This window comes from Aquila chrysaetos, chromosome 24 (genome assembly GCF_900496995.4).
Source record: "Aquila chrysaetos chrysaetos chromosome 24, bAquChr1.4, whole genome shotgun sequence".
Classification (NCBI taxonomy): domain Eukaryota; kingdom Metazoa; phylum Chordata; class Aves; order Accipitriformes; family Accipitridae; genus Aquila; species Aquila chrysaetos.
The window spans coordinates 8804456-8826964 of record NC_044027.1 but is presented as its reverse complement, the minus strand read 5'-3'; the positions used below and the strand labels follow the sequence as shown (position 1 = coordinate 8826964).

The 22509-nt window shown below is 46.0% G+C and overlaps 1 protein-coding gene across 42 annotated transcripts in view; it reads left to right on the top strand.

Annotated features, from left to right (window-relative positions):
• ZNF618 (zinc finger protein 618) overlaps nt 1-22509 on the top strand; it is a 164549-nt gene extending 142040 nt beyond the window's left edge. For 30 of the 42 annotated variants that reach the window (XM_041120045.1, XM_041120039.1, XM_041120026.1 and 27 more), the window contains 3 exons: nt 7178-7255; nt 12337-12438; nt 13528-22509. In XM_041120045.1, coding sequence (XP_040975979.1) covers nt 7178-7255; nt 12337-12438; nt 13528-15092 — 1745 coding nt within the window. In that variant the 3' untranslated portion in view covers nt 15093-22509. The remainder of the gene's footprint in view (nt 1-7177; nt 7256-12336; nt 12439-13527) is intronic. The other 12 variants (XM_029999769.2, XM_041120050.1, XM_029999760.2 and 9 more) reach the window with 3 other exon arrangements.

The window sequence follows — 22509 nt, the reverse complement described above, 5'->3', positions numbered from 1 at the left end:
TGAGAGAGAAGTGAGAACTTCATTCAGAACATGAGAGTTCACGTTGGAAGAGAAATTAAACTAGTGCCAACAAATTTAACAGCTGTGAGGCTCCCCTTTTTAAAGCATGCTTCATACCACCTTTTTATGTAGCACCTCTTTTATTTGTCTGATGGCTGGAAGTGACAGAAGTTCTGTTTTCAAGAAACTTCCACTTATTTTGGTGTGTGATGGCATTTTGCTAGGAGACTGCTGCAGATTCTCATGTATTGTTTCATTGGTTTGTGTCAAAGGTATGGGAAGATGCAGTTACAGTGTTATTAAAGCTAAAGCCAATGGAAACACTGGGTGAAAATGCTGAGACGTTTCCCTTACAGTTCTTCTGCATTTGTTCTTCATCAAAATGTGGACAGAAGTGTTGAAATGTGGGTGTTTTCTGCTGAGGAGAATGCTGCCGTGGGGTCTGCTCCCTGCGCTGCCATCAGTTGTTGAGCTGGCTGCTGAGTTTCACTTGTGCACAAGAAGCTCAGGGCATTTTCTGTTTAAACTTTCTGTTAAAAGCTCTCAACTCATGTTCGCTCCTGGTCTCAAACCAGGCTCTGCTATTTTCTCTGGCTTAGATGTGGCAATGAGAGTTAACATGGGAATTAGAGTGATTTATTTAACCTAAGCGCAAATGCTGGTTTTTCTCTGTCTTGGCTTATACAGCCTGCTGCCTTACTCTGGAGCCTTGTTCACTGGGTATATATAAAGCAGTAATAAAAGTGTCTAATAATAGCCCTGGGGAAAGATGTTTTAAATTGTACAACCAACTGTGAGCGTTAGTTCTGTGTGGCTCCAGAGACTGAAGAGGCTTCAGCAGCTGCTGGTGCTTTCAGTTTCTGTAAAGGTGTTTTCAGAGAGTACCTGGGCAACCAGTAAAAGGGTGACATGACAGCATGTCTTGTTCAGAGTGGAGAGAGACCTGGCTCACAAAGGAGGTCGGTTCTTCTGGGAAAGGATGCTACTGGGGAGAAGGAGTGCTTTGTGCTCAGCAGCCAACACCCAGTGCACCACAGACAAATGTCTCTTCTTTTGGGGGAGCAAGGGTCTTTGGTGCTTGATAGGAGAATGAAATGCTATTGGTTCGGAACGCTGCAGTGCATGAGTTTCAGACAGCTTGCAAGAGGCTGTTAGAAGTGCCCTGGGATGAGTGTTTGCAGTTCCAACAGCACTGCTTGCTTGCAGTGGATTTTCTTGTGCTCTCCACTACGCAACCCCTCTACATTGTGGACAAACTTGGGAATGAGAGTCAGACTCCACTGAGATCAGCTGGCTGTAGAGTAGCCCTTTTCACATGTTCAGAGTGATTTCCTTCTCCTTCCAAATTTTCAAATATTTTGCCTCAGAAGAGCTGTTCAGAGCCAGGATCCTGGCTCAGCACAGTGCGATCCTCAAGTTGCTGGAGAGAGGATAGCACTGCTGCTTCAGAGATGCCCATCTCTGAGCGCTGGGGTCTGCTCCTCTGCATGGCCAGCACTGGACAGAGTGGGTAGCACAGCGACAGCTAGCACGGCTCAAGAGAAAAACCTGCTAACCTGCTGGGTCTGTGCCATGAGCTCTTGAGTGGAAGGGGACAGGCAGTGAGGACAGAGGGATCAGAGGAGGAAGGAGGGACTGGAGGAGGAAGGAGATGGGAGAAGATGGTGGGTGGACAGATAGCAGGGGAGCAGCATAGGTGCTGTGTAGCCAGTCTGCCTGTCATATACTCAGTGTTGTACCCTCTCCCCTTCTCCCATGCTGTGTGGACAGGTTTGGCCCACACAACATTTGCCGTTTCATGCACAGACTTTCTGCTGCCAAATTTAGGCTATGGGATTGCACAAGGCTTCTGACCATACAGAAACAACTCAGAGCCAGGGAGACAACGGGGCTAATGTGGCAGCCTGAACTCTCTGAGGGTCCACTTCATGATTTCTTATCCTTTTGCAAAGACTTAGAGCCTGTTTCCACCCCTTCTGCAGCAAAGCCTCTTGCATGCAGCTCAGCCATGTGGCAGAACATGGAGGATAGGAGATGCCCAGAGCCTTGCTTTGCAAGGCTGCCTGTGCAGCAGCATGTGTCAGGGTCAGGCAGAGCCATTCCCTGTTGCTGCACAGGCTCTCCAGCTTTTTCTGCTACTGCAGGAAAGTGCATTGTAGCTGTTGCTGAATATCAACCCATGGGAGAGCTTGAGATGTGTCCCAAGGCCTGCAGTAAATGCAGCTTATCTGACTGCTGCCCCAGCTTCACAGCTCTGGTCTTGGCTATGTGAAAAGCTTGCTTTCTGGAGGTGGAGGAACAATAGCAGCCTGGCATTTCATCTTCTGAGATGTTTAGTGAAGTGTGAGAATGCCGGCCTACAGGTTTAGAGTTGAGCGTTGTAGGATTTTAATGGCTTATTTGTTAATGTGAAGTTTTTGTAGGATGCACTGGTGGCAGTAAGTAGTAGAGAGGCCAGTCTGCTACATGCAAACTGCAGGACCTTGTGCCTAGTTCACAGCCTGGCCAACAAAGCAAGAGCAACCAAAGCTTGGGATTTCAGCCTGTAAAGGGGGAGTGGTCTGAAGCCAGCCTTGGTGAGCTCTCTGCCTATCTCCTTCCACCTTTCGTGGCTGTGTAAGGTGAGCTTTGGGCTGTTTTTACACCCTCCCTTCCCATCACCCAGCTGCTTTAGGTTGGGCAGTGGTTACTGGGAGTGAGCTGTGGCAACAAGAAGAGGAAGGGAAGGCTTCTAATGCAGACTGGTAAATTTATCCTCCACTCCCTTGAGATACAAGTGTGAAGGAAGTTTGTGTGAGTGCGGCAGCCCTGCGTGCCCGCTGGGAATTGGTGGGGTCTTGGGATGATGTAGCCCACATCCTGCACCAACCCAGGAGGGCTCAGGGCTCTGGGAGCTGTGGCTACAGATGTGAACTGGAGTCCCACCCTGCAGCCTGAGCAAGCCAAGTACACAGCAACAGACCAGCTGGCACCAGCATGTGTTTAGCATCTGCCCAGGGGAATGCAAATTAAGGAAGCTTGCAGAAAGGAGAGCACGCTCCTCCCCAGCCCATGCCAAGGGAATAGATCTACAAAGTTCACAGCACCTGGCATTGCTAAGAGGCCCCTGGCCCTAAGTAAGAGCCAGGAGCCTGTTTGAGCATATGGGGTAATGGCTGGTTTTTTTCCCATCGAAAGGGGATACTGTTGCTCCTGCCATAACTCCCAGCCCCCTCAGATGTGGAGCAGCAGGAGAAATTGGTTTCTGAGAAGCAATTAAGGGTTTGAGGAGGTGAAGGAGAAGGTTTCCAGCACAGTGAGACAGGCTGTCTGTGTTGGAAGTCTCTGAGCAATTTCTGAGCTGACTGCACAGCCGCTCTTCCTACTTTGCTTGGCTTATCTTGGCCACCCAAAACAATTGGAGTTGTTGGGGAGCACAGGTGTTCTTGGGGGGGTGGTGCGGGCAGCACAAATGGGTCCCAGCTTTCCTTGTACTGCCACCAGCAAAGCTGAGAGGGAAAGGAGAGCTTCGCTGATTGGAGCAGTCATGGGAGGACCTGTGGGTCCTTGCTGAGTTCAGATGATCTGATGGAGAACAGATCCCTTCTGGATGCTGTAAACCTCAGTCTGAGCAAGGAAGAGGAGAGCTGAAATTGCCCCTGGGAAAGGAAAAGCAGAGGTCCTGCAGTGGTGTGGAGGGGCTGTGGTCTGAGGAAGGAGAAGGGGGCACAAGTGTGGCTCACGGGTGTTCAGAGCAGTTCTGACAACTTTTCCAGTTAACTGTACCTTTAAGTTGCAAGCAGAAATCAAAGGGAGAGGGGATTCACTCGCACCTGTGCGTACCAGCCCAGATGAGCAGTTCTTTTCCAGCGGTGGCTTTTGCCTGGTTTCAGATACAGATTGCCTCTTTCTTCTCTCCACCTTCCAGATCCCTCTCCCTCTTCTAGCACTGACACATCCCACCCTCCTTCCAGCTGATCTGACTGTTCCCAGCTCTGCGCTGTGGAGCATAAGGGGCTTAGCACCTGACACCTCAGAAGATTAGGGTTGAGAAAGCCCGGGGAAGTAAAATGAGTTCATTCATTCCTACAGGGATTCTGCACATCTTCCCAAGCATCCCTTCCCTCCTCCCCGGGAGAGACTTTTGAATTGTTGGATGAATTTAAGTTTTATTCCTAGTTTTAACTTCACTCATTTTTATTTGTGGCAAACTAGACTTCTATGACTCTGTCTCAAAAGTATTTAGAAAATGTTTTTATATTTTCAGAATGCGAAACTAGTTTTGAAAGTAGACGGTGGTTTTGTTTCCAGAGGCGGACATTTCTGTAGTAGAACAGAAGGGGAGGCTTTTGGAAATGGGATGAAAATCAACAGGATTTTTCTGAGAAGAATCACAAATAAAAGACCTTTCAGAGTCACTGAGTACACAGTATGTTGTAGTGGCAGAGGGAGGAGCTTGAGATGAAGAACCGTGGAGACCTTGATGGTCACTGCATGATGGATGCAGATGGGGAGAACCCAGAAAAGACTGTTCAGGAGTGAAGGGAAGGCAGGCAAGGAGAGAGCTGGAAGAAAGACCAACACGGCTTTGAGGTGATAAAATAGCTGAGAATATGACAGGTGGAACGTAAAGCAGCTCAGTGAGACAAAATAAGCTGAGAAGGAAATGTGAGGATGTAGTGAAACAGTAGAGAAAAATTAATGTGAGAAATGTGCTGCTTGGAGAGTGCTGGATGTATATGAGTGATTTGCTTCCCAGTGAGGCGCCTTGTAACACCTTAGGGGAAGAGTTGTTCTGGTGGCTACTTGGAAACCTGCTTCTAGGGGAATTGTGGAGTTTATGTACTTGTCTGGGAGCAGAGAAGAGTCCTTGGACTGTGGCACTGAAGGATGGATTGCTCCACCACTGCTTTCTCTGGCCAAGGTTACTACAGGCAGAGATGGCAGAAGGGAATGCATGTGCCTGCTTATGTTTAAATGGCACACAGAGACCTGAAAGTGTCCCAGGGAACCACAGTGTGACATCTCTAAATTTCAGACTTTCTGAAGCACCTGACATGTACAGCACATTCTCCCAACTCTGTTGTAGGGGAGGGGGCTCCAGCAAAGCAGTGGGGCAAAGAACAGGGATAGTAGCTTTGTAAGCTGCCCTGCCTGCAGCACCAGAGCTCTTCTGACCCTGCCAGGAACCTGTCAGCAACATTCAGCAGGCTCTTTGAAGTGTGATTTCTTTCATTAGATTAATCAAATGTTTATTTTGACACTTGAAGGGGGAGTCAACCCACTTAGTTTGAGACATTTCTGAGCAGTCTAGGCTCCATGAGCAGCAGAGGCAAATAGGTGCATCTGTAACACGAGTCATCTGACACTGAAATACGTATCTAAGAGGGATCATTTGCATCCCTGTGGGGTCTTCTGCTCTCTGACAATTACAAAAGGAGCCTAAACAATTAGATTACATTGTACCTTTTGTGGCGTTTTACCACAACTGACTATTTCACTGCTGATGATTTCAACAGAAACAGCCAGTCCATATTAATTCCCCCAGTCCTGAAATTCCTGTGTGCCACTCAGCTGCCAAAGTCTTCCCTTTTTTTCACAAGCAGTTATTTAAGTACAGCATTTCCAAACTTCCTCACTACAGCAAAAAAAAAGGAGTAGCATCACAAGACAATACAGTAAGTTAAGTAATGCATTGAGCACAACTCCTCCAGATGGAGCTGGCTCCATTATTTCAGAGGGCTGTAGGTTTTGTGGCAAAGGCACAGCAGGGTGTTTAACCTTATGGCATATAAGAATACCTTATATGAACTGCTCATGGTCTCTTTTATGTTTTTTCCTCACAGCTTCCTGTAGCCATCTGATGAATTCTGGGGTTTGTTACCTGAGATAGACATCTTACAGATTATAGCCAAGTCAGGCTTGTGCTTTCCTGTATTTTGGTTCTTCCATCCTGGATGCTGGTGCTTTTGCTTATGTGCAATAGATTCTTAAGTTTCACTGATGCAGAATATGTTTTTCCTTTCAAACGCAGATAGAGATTTCTGGTATATTGTAGCAATAGATCTTGCTCTCTGTGTGTGCCAGGCATTTATATGCAAAGTTGTTTATATACCAAATGCTTGCATTTGTCCATTCTGCTGTTACGAAAAAAATGTCACAGCATAAATGGTGGCAGTGTGCTGGTATATCTGGAGGTATAAAAGCAAAACTGCAATGTTAACATGTTTTAGCCACTGTAGTTTGATATTACGTCTGTCAGCTAATGCACCCAACTAATACTGTTTAAATGAGGAACTGCAAACATTTGCTATTAGGTTAATTAAGTGGATAAAATGCACTTTCAACACACTTGTTAGAACAGAACTAAATGTATCTTTCAGCTCATGAGGGAGCTCTGCACCCAGCTCTTTCCTGACTCCGGCTCATCCATATTACTCTGGCAACATGGCTCTCCTGCTCTGCTCTCAGCCTTCTGGCACAGCTCTGATTTCTGTGCTTCTTCCCCTCCACCTCTGCTTACCCCAGTGACTTGCTGCTGCTGAGCCCAGTGGCACTCTCTGTTCCCCAGTCTCGCTGCGCTTGTTGACAGCCACAAAAAACCAAGCTGAGTTCCCCCATGGCACTTCTCCATGCCCCAACTTCTGAGCAACAGGATTTTTCACAACCCAATGCTCCTTGTCTTACTCAGGAAAGGCAGCAGAGACTGGAATTTGACAGAACTGGATGTAAAATTAATTCACCATGCTTTGCTTTCAGGCTTAAAAAGAAGAAGGATATGCTTAAAACAGCCTGCAGCAGGCATGAACTAGTAAACCCCAGTCAGTATTGTAGCCTCTCAAATCTTTGTGCAGCTTCACCAAGATCCCCCCCAAACACACATCAGCAGGTGCTTCACTTTAGTGCATAAGCTATCCCTCTGCTGTCCCAGGCCTTCTCGTGGCAGTAAAGTGAAGCACATGGAAAAATGCCTGACCCCAGCCCAGGAAGCAGTGATGTGCCCTAGCGCTTTCCCGAATCACAGCTGGAGCCCTGCGGCTTTGGTTCTAAGGAGCTGCTGTGACGAGCACACGTGGGCTGAGGTGACAAGGACCGGGCCCTAAGGCACTGCCCCACTACTGTACAAACTGAAGTATGCACGTGTGCTGCTTCCCTGCATACTCTGTATAATTCTTCTGAACTGATTTCTCCCAAACAGAGCCTTACACCTGTGGAGCTTGTGGAATCCAGTTCCAGTTTTATAACAATCTCCTGGAGCACATGCAGTCCCATGCAGGTAAGCTGGGCACTTCGACTCACTTAAAGCGGAGAATTAAATTCTGCGCTGATGCCTGATGTTGACCCCGTTGTGTGTCAATAGAGCTTTCTGTGCTCACAGTTTCCAAAGCCCCAGTAATTTCACCTGCAGCAAAAAAGATACTCAAAGGCTGGAGCACGTAGCAGTGGCTGCAACAATGTAAGGCTCACAGTATATCATAAATATTACTCCTTTCCCTAGGAAGAGAGGAAACATGCCGTGCTAGCACAGAGCACATCAAACTACTCATTCCCTTTATCCAAAGGTATCTAGGGAATGCTCATTGCGTAAGCATTAATGGGTTACTCCTACAGCGGATGAAATCCCTCCTGCAAAAAGGGTAGTTCTCGCTGAGGCAAACAAAGCAAAAATGCTTGCAGGGCAGCAGAGCCTTTGCCCACACAAGTCTTTTTCTGTGCTTGTGTCTCCTGGACTTCTGCAAAGGACTGAAATGTGTTCTCAGAAGAAGAATTTGCTATTTCAGCAGTTGTGTTCATTTCCTTCTCAGTTCTCTTCAAAAGAAAATTCTGAGCAGTTCACTACTTTGTTTCTAAGCCACCTTTTTTGTTTTCTATCTCAATACATAAGAAAGGATTTTAAAATTCCAAAGCTGTTTTCAAAGACAGCATTCAGAATATTCAAATATGTAGAAACAGGACTTTTTTTATATTGGCAGAAATTTTTTCTTTTTTTCCTCTTGAATGAGAAAATTCAAGTGAATTCACACAGGTTTACAAATTAAGTCACCTTTGACAGACCTGTGTCCTCTGACAGACAGCTGCTCTGTTGAGATACATGTTCAGTGCTTGTGTTTGCCCTTACTTTACAGGTAAGCCCCAGATAGAGTGGCATGGAAGGACAAGTGGTTTGAGGAAAAGCATATTTTCCGTTCTGTAACAGTAATTCTAATCAAAGTTCTTGTCTTGTTCTGTGTTTTAGTCCTAATTTTAATGAGTGTCCCTTGAGTTCTTTATCTGCGCGGTTCCTCCATTGCAGTTCAGTTCTCACTGGTGAATCTCAGTGCAGGCTTTGTGTGTTGTTCAGCAGCTACTTTATCATCTTTGTAATGTTATTAATAGACAGTTAGGGTGATTTGTTAAAGTTTTGTATGAGTTTTGTGGATGTTATTTTCTGTTAGACCATAAGCTGGTTAATGTGGGGTGATTGGACTTCATGTTACGCCAGGGAGTGGTGAAGCTCCACTCACAGTAGGGGCAGCTGTCACTCCATGGTGATGGGGTCTGTTCTTGCTGTTTGTCGATGGCAATTTCTGCTTGCCTCCAAGCTGCGTCCTGACCATCCTGTTCCTTGTTCTGGTCTCTGGTACTGAAATGCAGCATTTGAGTTGTAGCTCTTGGTGACACTGAGTAGAGGAGCTGCAAAGGAGGTACCAGGGCTAAGGTGTCAAAGGGGAGAATGGCAATTCACTGGCAAGGTATGAGCTGTTGAAAATTTTAAGCTAGAGCTGTCTGCACCTTCTTCCTTTTCTCTCTTCTTTACAAATGACCCATGGCCTCTGGGCTTGTTCATCTGGGTTACTTTGGACACAGAACAGGGCTGGAGGGAGCAGGTATCTGTGATCTGACTCATGTAATGTCAGCAGAGATATATTAATGGGTAAATCCCCTCTCCCCAACTCAGGATTACTCCTGTTAAACTCTGTATTTTCTCATCTCTCCCTGCTCTGTTTGTAAGTCACTGTCTTCTGCTTGGCTGCTTCCCCCCCGAGTCTCACTGGTACAGTGACAGCAAGCTTGTTTGTCGTCTTTAAGTGCTTTCTCCAGGCATCACCGAGGCTGCCCCTTGTGAAAGCAGCTGTCCCCTGCTGTGTCATCTCTCTGGATGGTGTTTGCCAGTCCTGTGCTCATGGTTCTTCCTCTGCAGGGAACAGCAGCCTTTCCTGCAGATCTGTGCAACTGGAGGCAAGCGGCACAGAATTTGCTACTGTGGGATGAGGGTAAAACAAAGTGAAGAGGTGTGAAAGCTACAGACAGCTTTGGTGGGTGTCCGGTTCTGGATGTCGTACTTAAGCAGAGCAACAGTGGAGATTACACAGGGCTTGCAGTTACTCAGGTCACAGTTTGTTGCCTTTTAGCCTGTCAGAACTTGGGGATTTCCATATCCAAGAAACAGCATTGGCACAACATCTCTGAAGTGTGGGGGTGCAGAGACCTTGCGGTAGTCAGCAGAACTGGTGACATAGGATCCACGTACTGGGGACACTGGCATAGTAGCAGTTTATACCAGTCCAACACGTCTGGCTCAAGCAATTTTACATTATGGGGATGCAGAGATGCAAGAAGCCCATATGGGTCAAATCCTCCTTCAGTTAATGTGTTCAGGAGTCCAGTTTGGCTTATTGTGTCTGATGCAAAGGGCTAATCTCTTCCAACTAAATGTGATGCATCCCCTGAGCCCCTCTCCCAAGTCACTGAAGACAGGGAATGGCCTCGAGGAGTGAAAGCAGGGACATACTGGCTCTTGAGTCATTCAGAGGGCTGAGCCTGGAGGCTAGAAGGTAATAAGGAGAGATTATAGCTCCATAAAGCAGCTACACAATGAGAAGAAGCAATTAGAATGTAAATTGGAGGCTGAAAGGCAGAAATAGAACAGCAGAACACCAGGCAAAGGAATTTGTTCTGTAATTACACTGTACAATATACAGCTTTGACTCCCTTTAGAGTACTTTGTTCAGGTCGAGTGCTACCATATAATTCCCTTCCTACAGTCTAGAGCTAAAAAAATAAAAGGACGACTAGGCTGAACCTGGATTAAAGGATTGGAGGCATGAAGAGAAATTAAAGAACCATGATCTGTGTAGTTCACAGACTGCCTGATAAGGAAGATGAGTCTGAAATGCACAAATCTCATTAATGCCATATTGAATGCTAGTGGATATTTGTACATAATAAATCCCCTATTATTATGAAATGGAGAAAGAGTTGGGGGGGGGAGGAAATATAGAGAGTTTCTCCCCCCACCCACCCCTCACCAAGACAAGGAATGCTTGAACTATGAATAAAGTTAGTAGGCAACATCCAGCGTTTTCCTTTGCCTACTCACAGATGTTTGGGGTTGAGGACACTGGTGGCATTAGCTCAAGAGCAGTTAGTCTAGGCAAATGCTGGGGGAAAAGTGATGTGTCATATCTGATCACTGGCATTTGCTGGAGCACCTCCTGCTCTACTGTCTTCCACACCTGCAAAGACTGACATCTGGCTGCAGTCCTGAGCATGGCAGTGCTCCCCAGGTGCCAACCAAGACCAGTGAATTCCCTGGGCATGTACAGTCCTCAGGGCAGTCCCAGGGTCTACCTGGTTCTGTCATACCCTGGATTACTCTTAGGTATCGATCCGGTCTGTGGCCAGTGCAGTGCCCAGACCTAATAATTGTGCAGTCTGTGGCTGTTCATCAGCAAGGCTTGTGAATGCCCCAGCAGTTAATGTGCAGAGCTGCTCAAATTTGAGAGGACTTGCTTGTAAGGAAGAGGGCAGTGGAGCTTCATCACATAATTGCTTGTCTCTAGATCCTTGCTGGTCTCCCTTCTCTCCCAGGTCATTGCCACACATGAAGGAGAGCAACTTTGCCCTCTCCTGTTTGTTCTGACGGGCAGCCCACTGCTCTGCCCAGCACCACATCAGCCTAGGCTGCAGAGCAAAGCACTTGTGTGTGCCTTAATAAGATATTCCTCTAATTCGTGCTCTGCTGTCTGGAGCACTGGGGCAGGATTCATTTCACTGCATGCTGGTGTGCCTAGGCTATAGATACTGCCATGTGAGCTGGTCAACTTGGACTCCCTTTATAATCGGTGGAGAAGAAGTCATTGACTCCAGGTGAGTTCAGAGCATGATGGATCTTACACTACAAGAGGCATCTAGTTCTGCCTGGGTGAATGAGTCACACTCTTAAGCCTGTTTTGCACCACTGAGTGTAAAACAAGCCCCAAGGGGCTACTTTGAAGAAAGGTGTGTCTAATAGAGATGTCCAAAGTTAGGTGAGATGAGTCCAGCTGTGATGAGTAAAGGGCCTGTTTTGTCATCTTTGTTTTTAATTCCATCCTTCTGTTCAGCCTGGTCATCAGTCTTTCCATCTTTCTCCTTCCTCTTCCACCTCTCTTCATTGTGCACTGTATTGCCGCTTCACAGCCTATTTCAGAGCACAATTTCATGGTGAAGCATACTAAGAATAGAAAATTTCCTCTGGAGGGTGGGGAGAAGTTCTTGGGGCAAAGGAGAGGAAAGCACATGGATACAATACAGAATTTACTGATCTTGACTGCATTTCCTTGAAAGATCCCATCAGATTGGCAGCTGAGGTGTTTAGCCCAGTTACATATACAGAAATGGGAGCATGAACACAAAGGCCCCTAGGGCACTTGGTATCTTTGCAGCCGTAGGGCGGAATGATCTTTGGTCACACTCCAGAAACTTGGGGATTTTTCTTTTTGTTTCCAGTCTGAGGAAGCAGTGAGCAGCTCAAGAGAAGATTGGCCCTCTCTACAGTGGGAGGAAACCATATATGAAGATTGTAGTAAGAACCTTAGATACAGAAGAGTTGAGCATAGCTTGAAAAACAAAGTACTTAACAGTAAAAAAAAAAAGGGAAGCCACCTTGTGGTGCAGAAAGAGGCAGTAAGGCAAAAGAAGGGTAAATGTTTGTTACATCTCCTTTCATTTCAAAAGCAAGCAAATGACACAAGCCAGGCTGCACAAGGAACATCTATTCCTCCTGGTGTGCAGCTTAAGTTGATTGGGAGACATTTCTCAAGGTGTGCTGGTGGCATCAATGTCACTGATGAACAGAAAAAGACATTGTCATTTCAGCCACATTTTGGGAGGTGATAGGTTGCAAGTCCAAAGATAGTTTTCAAGGTTTCTGACAGTACTGTGCCATCTCACTAAAAACTGCTTAAAAGCTACAGAGAATGTAGTAGATTGGTGTCAACCTTAGATAAGGGAATCATAAGTAAATGCTAAGCAGATGGGTACTGTTTCCCCTTCTTTGTGCTTTAAGCATTATTATCTTGTGCTTCTAACACATCTCTGTCTCTTGCCTCACAGCTGACAACGAGAACAATATTGCCTCTAGCCAACCCAGATCACCTCTAGCTGTTGTTGAAGAAAAGTGGAAACCACAGCTCCAAAGAAACAACGCCAACAATAGTACGTAGCAGCATTTGCTCTTCCATCCCATGCTTATCTGTCCACTTTGAACAACTGACTGTCAGAGAGGGTGCAGCAGTGATGGGCATTGCACAAGGCCCTTGTCCTTGCCTCACTGCACTTGATTTCATCTGTAATTCATGTACTACCCTACAGAGCAGAGCAGCTGTTCCCTTTACAGGGAGTGCTCGTATGCAAAAAGTACGGGGAACCCTGGGGAGGCGGTTGGAAAGGTTTGTAAGGAAGATGCATTTAGGAACTCCTGGAATAAGTTAACTTCTGATCCAAGGTCCAACTTCCCGGCCTGGGGTTAAAAAACTAATCCAGTCGTCATGGTGTGACATAGGCATAACCTGTCACTCCCTGTGCTGGCAGCAGCTAGTGTCTGGCTTTATCCCCAGCTCATCCTGTGAGCTTGTGCTTCACCACAGGAAAAAGTAAAATACAGCCCTGTGGGAAATCAGTTCCAAAGCACTTGAGCTGAGCAGCCTGGGGGAAGGGTGATACAAAAACATTGTGCTTTTGTGTTCTCATATGGCCAAAAATGACATTCACGTTACCCAAAATCAGCCACAAAAAGCAAGATTGCTGGAGTTCCAAGGAAGAAGTGGAAACTTGGGCTTCAGCACTCTTTGAAATGGTGGAGGAAGTTGTATGCATCACTGAAGCAGCTCCAGTTAAAATAACTGTCTCAAAGAAAAGGCTCAAATCACAAAAATGGGAAGATGTCCAGCTTTACAGCTGGGCTAAGCTGTGACCACCAGCCCATAGACATGGATAGTGAATGGCACACGATTATAACTTCTATAGGCAGTTCCTTGATGAACACCACAGAGATGCCATTGGTTAAGGCACTGGACTGTGAGTAGTGCGTACTCTGTCTGAGTCCCCACACCAGGGAAAACATGCAGATAAACTCCTTGCTGCTCTAAACAAGAGCATGGCCTGTCCCTGGAGGTTCCTCTGTCTAGAAACCCTTGGGGGAGGAAATCCAGGGTTGGAGACGTCTCTTCCATCATCTGGGCATGTTCCACCTCTTTGGGTCTCTCCAAGAACTGTTTTGTGACTTCTTCCTCTCTCCTGTTGCAGAGGAGCAATGCTCATGTGGTGCTTTCTTTTCCTCCTTGTATTTCACTGCAGCACCCGCGAGCGGTTCAGTAGGGAACAGCGCGATCCCAGAGAAGGAGCGGCAGAACATTGCTGAGAGGCTCCTGAGGGTGATGTGCACTGACCTTGGGGCTCTGAGCGTGGTGAGCGGGAAGGAATTCATCAAGCTAGCACAGACCCTGGTGGATAGTGGCGCTCGCTATGGTGCCTTCTCTGTCACCGAAATCCTTGGCAATTTCAACACACTGGCTCTGAAGCATTTGCCTCGGATGTACAACCAAGTGAAGGTGAAAGTCACCTGCGCCCTGGGCAGCAACGCATGCCTTGGCATCGGTGTCACTTGCCACTCACAGAGCATCGGCCCCGATTCTTGCTACATCCTGACAGCTTATCAGGTGGAAGGCAATCACATCAAGAGTTACGTCCTGGGAATTAAGGGCGTAGACATTCGAGATAACGGTGATTTTATCCACCACTGGGTACAGAATGTGCTCTCGGAGTTTGTGATGTCAGAGATCAGGACGGTGTACGTCACAGACTGCAAAGTCAATTCCTCTGCATTCTCCAAGGCAGGCATGTGCTTGCGTTGTTCAGCCTGTGCCTTGAACTCAGTAGTGCAGAGTGTGCTGAACAAGCGAACACTACAGGCTCGCAATATGCACGAAGTGATCGAGCTCCTGAATGTCTGTGAAGATCTGGCAGGATCCACAGGCCTCTCGAAGGAGACCTTTGGCTCCCTGGAAGAGACCTCTCCCCCACCCTGCTGGAACTCGGTCACTGACTCCCTCCTGCTTGTCCACGAGCGCTATGAGCAGATCTGCGAGTTCTACAGCAGGGCAAAGAAGATGAACCTCATCCAAAACCTGAACAAACACCTGCTCAGCAACCTGGCAGCCATTTTGGCTCCTGTGAAACAGGCGGTGATTGAGTTGAGCAACGAGAGCCGGCCCACCTTGCAGCTGGTACTGCCCACCTATGTCAAACTGGAGAAACTGTTCACTTCCAAAGCTAATGATGCTGGCGTAGTCAGCAAGCTCTGCCACCTCTTCTTGGAGGCGCTGAAGGAGAACTTCAAAGTTCATTCGGCACACAAGGTAGCCATGATCTTAGACCCTCAGCAGAAGCTGCGGCCTGTGCCACCGTACCAGCATGAAGAGATCATTGGCAAGGTCTGTGAGTTGATCAATGAGGTGAAAGAGTCCTGGGCAGAAGAAACAGAATTTGAACCTTCAACCAAGAAGCCTCGGGCAGCAGGGGAAGCCACAGCAGCTCAGGAAGAAGATTGGTTCGGGAAAAATGAAGTCTATGATTATTTGCAAGAACCTCTCTTCCAGGCCACCCCTGACCTGTTTCAGTACTGGTCATGTGTTACCCAAAAGCATACAAAACTAGCCAAGCTAGCCTTTTGGCTCTTAGCAGTGCCTGCTGTTGGTGCCAGAAGCGAATGTGTAAATATGTGTGAGCAGGCTCTCTTAATCAAAAGGAGACGGCTACTCAGTCCAGAAGACATGAACAAACTCATGTTTTTGAAGTCCAACATGCTTTAAGACTGTCTTTTAATTAAAACAAAACTTTAAAACACTGTTCCAAACAAAGAAAAAGAATTTTAAGTTCTAAACACTGTGGACCTCATTATGAATGCCCCTGGAAACCAAGTGCTTTTTTATATATATATAAAAATATAAATATATATAAAATTAAGTTTGAAAGGAAAGCTGAGCACGTGAGAGAGACAGCCCTCTGCCAGGAACGTGCTCCTTTCCATAGATAGTGTGTGGACTTGACAGACTTTCTAATGTTTTCAAGTGGGCAGACGAATGGGAGGCTGATGTTCTAAAGTCTTCAGGCAGCTGAGATCTAAAGTGACTTGAAGTTTCTTTTGTTTCTCCTCCACCCCACCTCTCCTCTTGTCCCCTGGGCCATCTTGCCATGGATAATCAGACTACATTGAACAGACCAGTTCTGCACTGGACTTTGCTCCTTTGAATAACTGTACACCTTGAGGGCATTTGTCTGCAGCCTTCTTGACATACGGTGCATGTTATCAGGGCAGCTGTGTTTTATGAACACCAGTATCTTTAGAAATCAGGAAGGGAGACTTTAAGGGTTCTTTTATTTTATTTTTAACCTTTTCGTATACATTTTTTCCAAAAAACAGAAGTTACTCTTCTGTCTCCACTCCCAGTTTTGAGTTTAACATGTTAGCTAGTGATTCTAAGTTTGATTTAAAACTAAGGAGAAATGGTTCATGGCAGAAAATGTCTGTAATTGTTACGTTTCTTGGATTTATATTTTTACAGCATAACTTCTTTTCTGAATTCCCAGTGTTAATTAGCTTCTCTGTGAATTTTGTACATCAGGGTTTCTCAAACTTGTTCTAGAGTAGCCTATCTGCGATTAAATAATATCCTTATGGGAACCACAGCAGTCGCTTATATGGAGAACCTAGAAACCAGGAAAAGCAAGCAAGTGGTGTCAGCACAGATGTCTGTGGGCCACCAGCAAGCTTGCCGGGGTCTGCCAGCTGCCATTGAGAACCCTTGTACCTAAACTGTTTGTAAAAAAGTTTGTCAGTACACACACACAAAATAACCTTCACAAGGCCAAGGACAAACCAAGGTGTATGATTTTTCAGGGGAACAAAGATCATCAGTTTTGTCAAACTGGGGTTTGAAGGAAGCTTAGAGAAGTGCATGGGCTCAAAGATCCTTCTGAATGTAAGTGCTCCTGATTGAGTGCAAAGAATATCTTCCCATTTTATTTGGAATAGTTTCCTCTAGTAGCACGAATGTCTTTTTAATACCTACAGTGCATTACACTACTTGTTACGTTGCTGAATCGTTCTGGCTAGGAAGGCCACGGGCCCTTAAACGTTCACACTTACTGGCTCACCCCAAATGCAATTAGAGATCATCATAATGCAAAAACATCTCACTCACTCTGCTGTCCACCAGGGCCAGTGTTCTGCTGTGTCCAGTGCCCATAGGCACAGTTCATGGGCTGCTGGACGGGATCTCTGCAGGCTGTCAGGTTTGGTGCCTCTTGGACAGTTCCCAACTGCTGGTGCCAAACTATGAATTTTTCATCACTGGGACTTGTATCCCAGAGGCAAATTGAAGCAAATTCTTATTTTTGAAGTAGTCTCTCCTGCTTCCAGTCATGTGCTCTAGAGCTGTGGTCACAGTGGCAGCAGAGCAGCACTGGAGGTTCAGGAGGATGGACTTGCTCAGCTCCGAGCAGGCAGGCTGGAGGCTGAAGCCCTTCAACAGTGCAGGAGTGTTTTCTGGTTGCTGACAATGCAGTGGTGAGACTGGAGGCCCTCTTTGAAGTGCTGCTGTTGAACAGATGTTAAACCAAGATCCCACCTGCCCATCTCTGGTTGTAATAGAAGTTGCAAGTCCCAAGATAGGAGAAATGGCAAACCCGATCTCTGAGGCTTTGCGTGCAGATGCTTTGAACCTGACGGGCACTAACTGACAGCTTCAGTGCCATGGGGCTCAGACAGGGGGACAGTTTGCATGCTAGAGACTTTCCCTAGGTCGAGGTCACTGAGAATAGCTCTTCGCACCCAGCTGTCTTGCCCTTTTCAGCCTGGAAACAGGACCTACTATTAGCTTGAGTCGAGCATTTGTGTTGACCTGTCGGCACTGTTACTGGCATCAGGGCAAAACTAGTTGTCTCCTAAATGTAAGTTTTGCATATGGATATCTTAAAAGACACAGTCTGCAACCCCACTGACAACTGCAGGAGTAGCAGCACCTGAAGATGAGCTGCCAAGGCAGAGGCACTTGGACATCTTGTTTCTCTGGCAGTGGTTTTTGCAAATGGAGGTGTTGGCTGTAGGGCCAACTTTTCTTCTTGCTGGTTTTATTTTCTCCTGTATAAGTCCTGCTTGCCCAGCCACCAGTTGGGCCTATAGTAACACATCTGTTTGCACTTGCAGTGCAGGAGAAACCTGTAACGAACAATAACTAAGTCTGAAACTACAAACAAAAAACCCAACTGAGATGTGTGCCAATTACAAAGCGTTTGTGCTGTGCTGCTGTTCCCACTGTAAAGCACAAAGTATCCTGCAGCAAGAAGACTTGGCTGGAGGATGAATCCAAAGCAAGATTTGCTTTTGAGGCTGCAAAGTGTGTACTGTGCAGCTCAGCTGATGGGCAGAACTGGGGACAGGATTTGTAGTTCTTTCTCCTGTGGCACGTTACACCTTTTTGCGTGGTTCGCCTGAGACCCTGAATGCTTGGCGAATGTGCAAAACCCTTGCATTCCTTTGAAAAGAAAGTTCCAAACCCCAGCGCTCTGTTGCTAAGGGACAGGCTGATAACTTCTGTGGGATTTGCCAACTTGGGCTCATCGTGTTGTCTGTCTGCAAGGCATTAAGGGTGGAGAAGTGGACAAAGCAGAGTTAGCACAGGTTTAAAGCCCTGGAGCTGAGAATGAGGTAAAATTGCAGTCATTTGTGCAACCATTTGATGCCAGGCTGCGCACAGCAGTGAGCTGGACCATGGCTGCACAGCCAGGGCATGCAAACAGAAAGGCCACAGCCACCCTTAACTCCCAGCCCATCTCCCATTCTCCTTTTTACAGTGTGGTTTTGGCACCCGATCTGGAGCTTTTTTACTGTCACAACCAAAGAGAGGGATTGACTGGCCCTCTCCCCCATCCGAGTAACTGTCCCCTTCAAGGCAATTCTGGTTACAGTTGCACTAATGATGGTATTTAAGCAAACATGCAGCAATGTCTGGTAGGTGGTATTCTCCCAAAGACTTAAAAACTCAACTTAGCAGCTGAAAAAGCGAGATAAAACCAAAAGCCCTAAAATGGAACAATCTAGAAAGTCGGTGAGAGGAGGAGCTGGTTGGCCAGCCCCCTTCTCCAGCAAGTCAGTGGAAGAAGACACATCTTTTCATGAGTTTTAAACGTGGTTACAGGGTGTTCAGCTCAGAGAAGCTATTCATGCTGTGTCTGCTCACAGGCTGACTTTTGTCTGATACGCTTATGCTTCATTAAAAGGAGAGAAGCACACCTGGAGCACACATATTTACCCTAAATGCCAAGCTTTTGCTCCTGTTTCTCCTTCCTCTTCAAGGCTTGGATTTGCATTCTAGGGAGCAAAGATACTTTACCAAGGTCTGAATTTTGGAAGCTCTTAATTTGCCAGGTTACTCGAACCCAAACTATTCTATGATTCTATTCAATGATTGGCTCAGTGGTATGGAGCAGCACCTCCTGTGGTGGGAGACCAGAGAGGAGAGGATCTAATAGTTTGGCCAGAGCTGTCATGAGGTTCTGCTCCCATTCAGCTGGGAGGAGAAGTCCTCAGAATTGGGCTCATCCTCTGGTAGGTCATGTTGGGAATTTGCCTTCTGTTTGTTTGTTTCCTTTACTCGCACTTGAGGAATGTGTTGGAATACAAAAATGGTGTGTGTGTCCTCCAGGCATTCATTTGTTTCTGCTGCTTAACACGGTGCCTGACCTTGCAGACTTTTGACTTCACAGTTTGCTTTGGGAAGGGTTATGATCTTCAGGTGGGGAGCAAGCACCAACAGAAGATGAACTGTTTGAAGTTCGTGTTACTGTCTGAAGTCCTGTCTGAAGATCCTTGTTACTAGAAAACTGAGAAAGTGGGATACAAAGGCAGAGTTCTTCAGAACAGTTGTTTCTGTGTGAGCACCGCAGCCAGAGGGTCAGTGGAGAACATGGAGCCCAGATGTGTCTCCTGTGTCTGTCTCTTCTCCCCATGTCTCTAGCAGTAGACAACAGTTGTGTTCTGGCTTGCAAGATGGGCTCGGTGTCTTGCACCTGGGTCGGTTTCAGATGGAAGTAAACTTTCCTTTTTGTCAAAGCTATATGTTTGTTTTAAGAAAACTGATTTGGTTGTATATGAACTAGTGCAATCTGGAAAACTTTCTGTGAAAGCTGACTGTGGGCTCAGGTTTTGTCTAATCCAGTTTGTTAATTGCTGGTTAAACCAGTTTAACTTTGAGATAAATTGGTTTAAGCATCCCTATGAACCACCTGCACTGGTTTAACTGCGCTTGCTGGGTGTTCTCCCCTGCTGATCAGAGAATACGTCCAGAAGCAGCTCAGGGAGTCATGACCCTTATGTGAATTTTGTAAATGAAGTTGCGGCAGATAACTCTCAAAGCTCGGGAATGACTGAAAATAGAGGGGAGACACTTCTGAAAATTGCTTTAGCTCTAAATGGTGGTATCTGAGTTAATACAGTATTCAGTGAGATGTCTCAGGTTGGTTGGTTTGTTTTTTTCCAACTGCTTGCAATAACATGGAAGGTTTAGTGTGAGAAGAAATTACCACATATGTTTATATTGGTGGATGAGTCTGCTCAGCCTTACCCAGTCTGAGGGACCGTTTCCACTTTCTGGATCCCACAGTAGGCAAGCCAGGACATAGTGTTGCACAGGATCAGGGTGACTGAGGCATTGTGCTACTTGGAGAATGCTGTGTGCATTTCTAGACAGCACCAACTTATTGATAAATCAAAAGACAGTAAAAGAGCAGCCAGAAAGTTATTCAGAGGCTGGGAGTGCTGCTTTGTACTGAGGAAAGACTTGGATCTCTAATTGCATCCCTCTGGCTAAAGGAGGTGGAGAGGAGCTCCTGTGAGCATTCAGAGGGAGGACATGCAGGAAGGGACAAGTTGTTCCCTATGGAATAATTAGGAGCAATGGGATGGAAATGAACAAAAAGACTCTAAAGGCATATTCTGGGAAACCTTTTCAGGGAGGAGAAATCTGTTCATCTGGGAGGAGTCTGTTACGGGAATGTTTTTCGAGCCGTATCATTTAAAATGAGGCTGTACAGCTGCATGGAGCACTCTCCATAAGGCACAAGGCTGCTTTGGACCTTGCCGAGAGAAAAGAAACTGGGTATAGAGGTGGGAAATGCCAGTTCTGCCCGATAGGTCCAGGAGGGTTCACAGAGCATCTTCCTCCACAGCGTCCCAGTCACCACTGGCACCAAACCCTTCCCAGCACTCCAGTATATACATAACCAGGTTTCATAAAGGAGGGAGGTAGCTGAGGGGCAGAGGAGAAAACACCAGTTGAGCAAATGTCTTGTCAACCCTTATACTGGCAAGGCGAAAAGAATCGGGGTGGGGGAGAGTATTAAATGTTTTGCTGCTTCTGCTGTGCATTTGCTGTGCTACACCATGATCTTGAAACCGTGGGATCTGTTGGGAATGCCCAGAAGCATCGACTGAGACGCAAGGTCCTGTGTCAGATATTTCTGAAGATGTCGCTCTGTAGCAATAAGAACTCCCTTTTTACAGTGCATGGGGCCTGTCCCCGTGCCACGGGTTATCAATCTTCCTGGGGCTTCTGGAAATGTCACTGAACAAAACAATAAAATACAGAGAGGTAAACCCAAGCACAGCTGTAAGCTGAATGCCTCATTAGTACTGTGGGACAGTTTGCTTATGCTAGGCCAGAAATGGTAAACCAATGAGAGTGTATTGCCCTGAAATTTAATTTTATACATTGAATGTTTGGGGGATTTCTGTTTAATGTTGGTTTTTGTTTGACTGGTTAGTTGGGTTTTTTACTACTCCTGTTAGAGTCCTTTGTTTTATAACTTGACGGAAGAGTTTCGCTCACATTAGACAACGGTGTATCCAGTAGGCCCTTTAAGGTTTAATGATCTGTAGGCAGCCGAGTTTGAATTTTTTAGAATAGCTTCTGAAATGAGTCACGTAAATGGCTCATTGATGCACAACATCAACCACTGACTGGAAGGATTTTCTTTCTTTCCATCGTTCTAGCATCATTGACAGTGGTCAGCATGTCTTGATACCCAGGTGAGCAGCGCAGCCTTAACGATAGGAATATTTTACAGTGGAGTTCATGAGTACAGGCATGTCAAATCCTCGCTTTTTACAACCAAAGTTCCTTAAAAAGACACTTCCAGCCTCATCAGCCTTGACTGCTTGTTTTCAGACTTCTAGGGATTCTTGGGGCGGTCTCTGCAATGTGTGTGGATAGGATGGTTTGGGGTTTTTTTTTCCAGCGGGCTGGGGGGGGGGGAGGAGCGATTTTTTTTTTTTTTTTTTTTTTTTTTTTTTTTTTTTTTTTTTTTTTTTTTTTCCCCCTTGCTATCTATGGAGAAGGACCTTTCCACTCAAGGATGGAGGCATGTATTCTGGAAGGAGCAACAGTATTAGGAGCTGTTTTCCATGGTCCCTTTAAACTTATTGGGACTATAATATTATTATTTTTAATTATTTAAAAGGAAAACTGATAACAGATGGACTGAAACATTCGTGACAGGTGACTAGCCAAGGCTGTAAGTCCAGGAGGAGCACACATCGTCCAGACCGTGAGGATTCTGGTCCACGCCGTAGCTAGGAAGTGTCATGCCGACAAACCAAACCATCAGGAAATCCTTGTTTGCAGCCAGTCTGAAAAGAGAAGCTGTTCCTCGTTCGTATGTTCGTTTTTCGAAACCTCCTGTTGGGAGCTGAATTCTTGTTGTTTCATCAAGCAAACAATTAATGTTCTCCTTTCCCTCCTCACCCTCCCTCCCCTCAGTAACTTGTGTGCATTTCCTTCCTTTCTGTAGATGCAGATGTTCTAGGCAATACCACAGATGCACCTGCGTGTGTCTCTACCTGCGAGTGCAAGAATCTCATGTCATCTTAAAAAATACAAAAAAATATACAAAAAATATACAAAAAATATCTTTTTTAGGCCAGAGTTTTCTACAGGTATTAATGAATATTTTTCTTAATCCTTATAAGTTTTATGTGTTTAATATTTCTTAATACCGGTAGCATTAATTTATACTTTTGTAGCAACACAATATTTTTATAAACCGCCACCGCTGGCTTTGTCTTCATAATGGGGAAAAGTGCGGGCAACTGGCCCCGCACTGTACCATGTACTGTATTTAAAAGGTTATCTAATGTCACACTTGCTGTGTTAATAAACAAAACAAAACCTG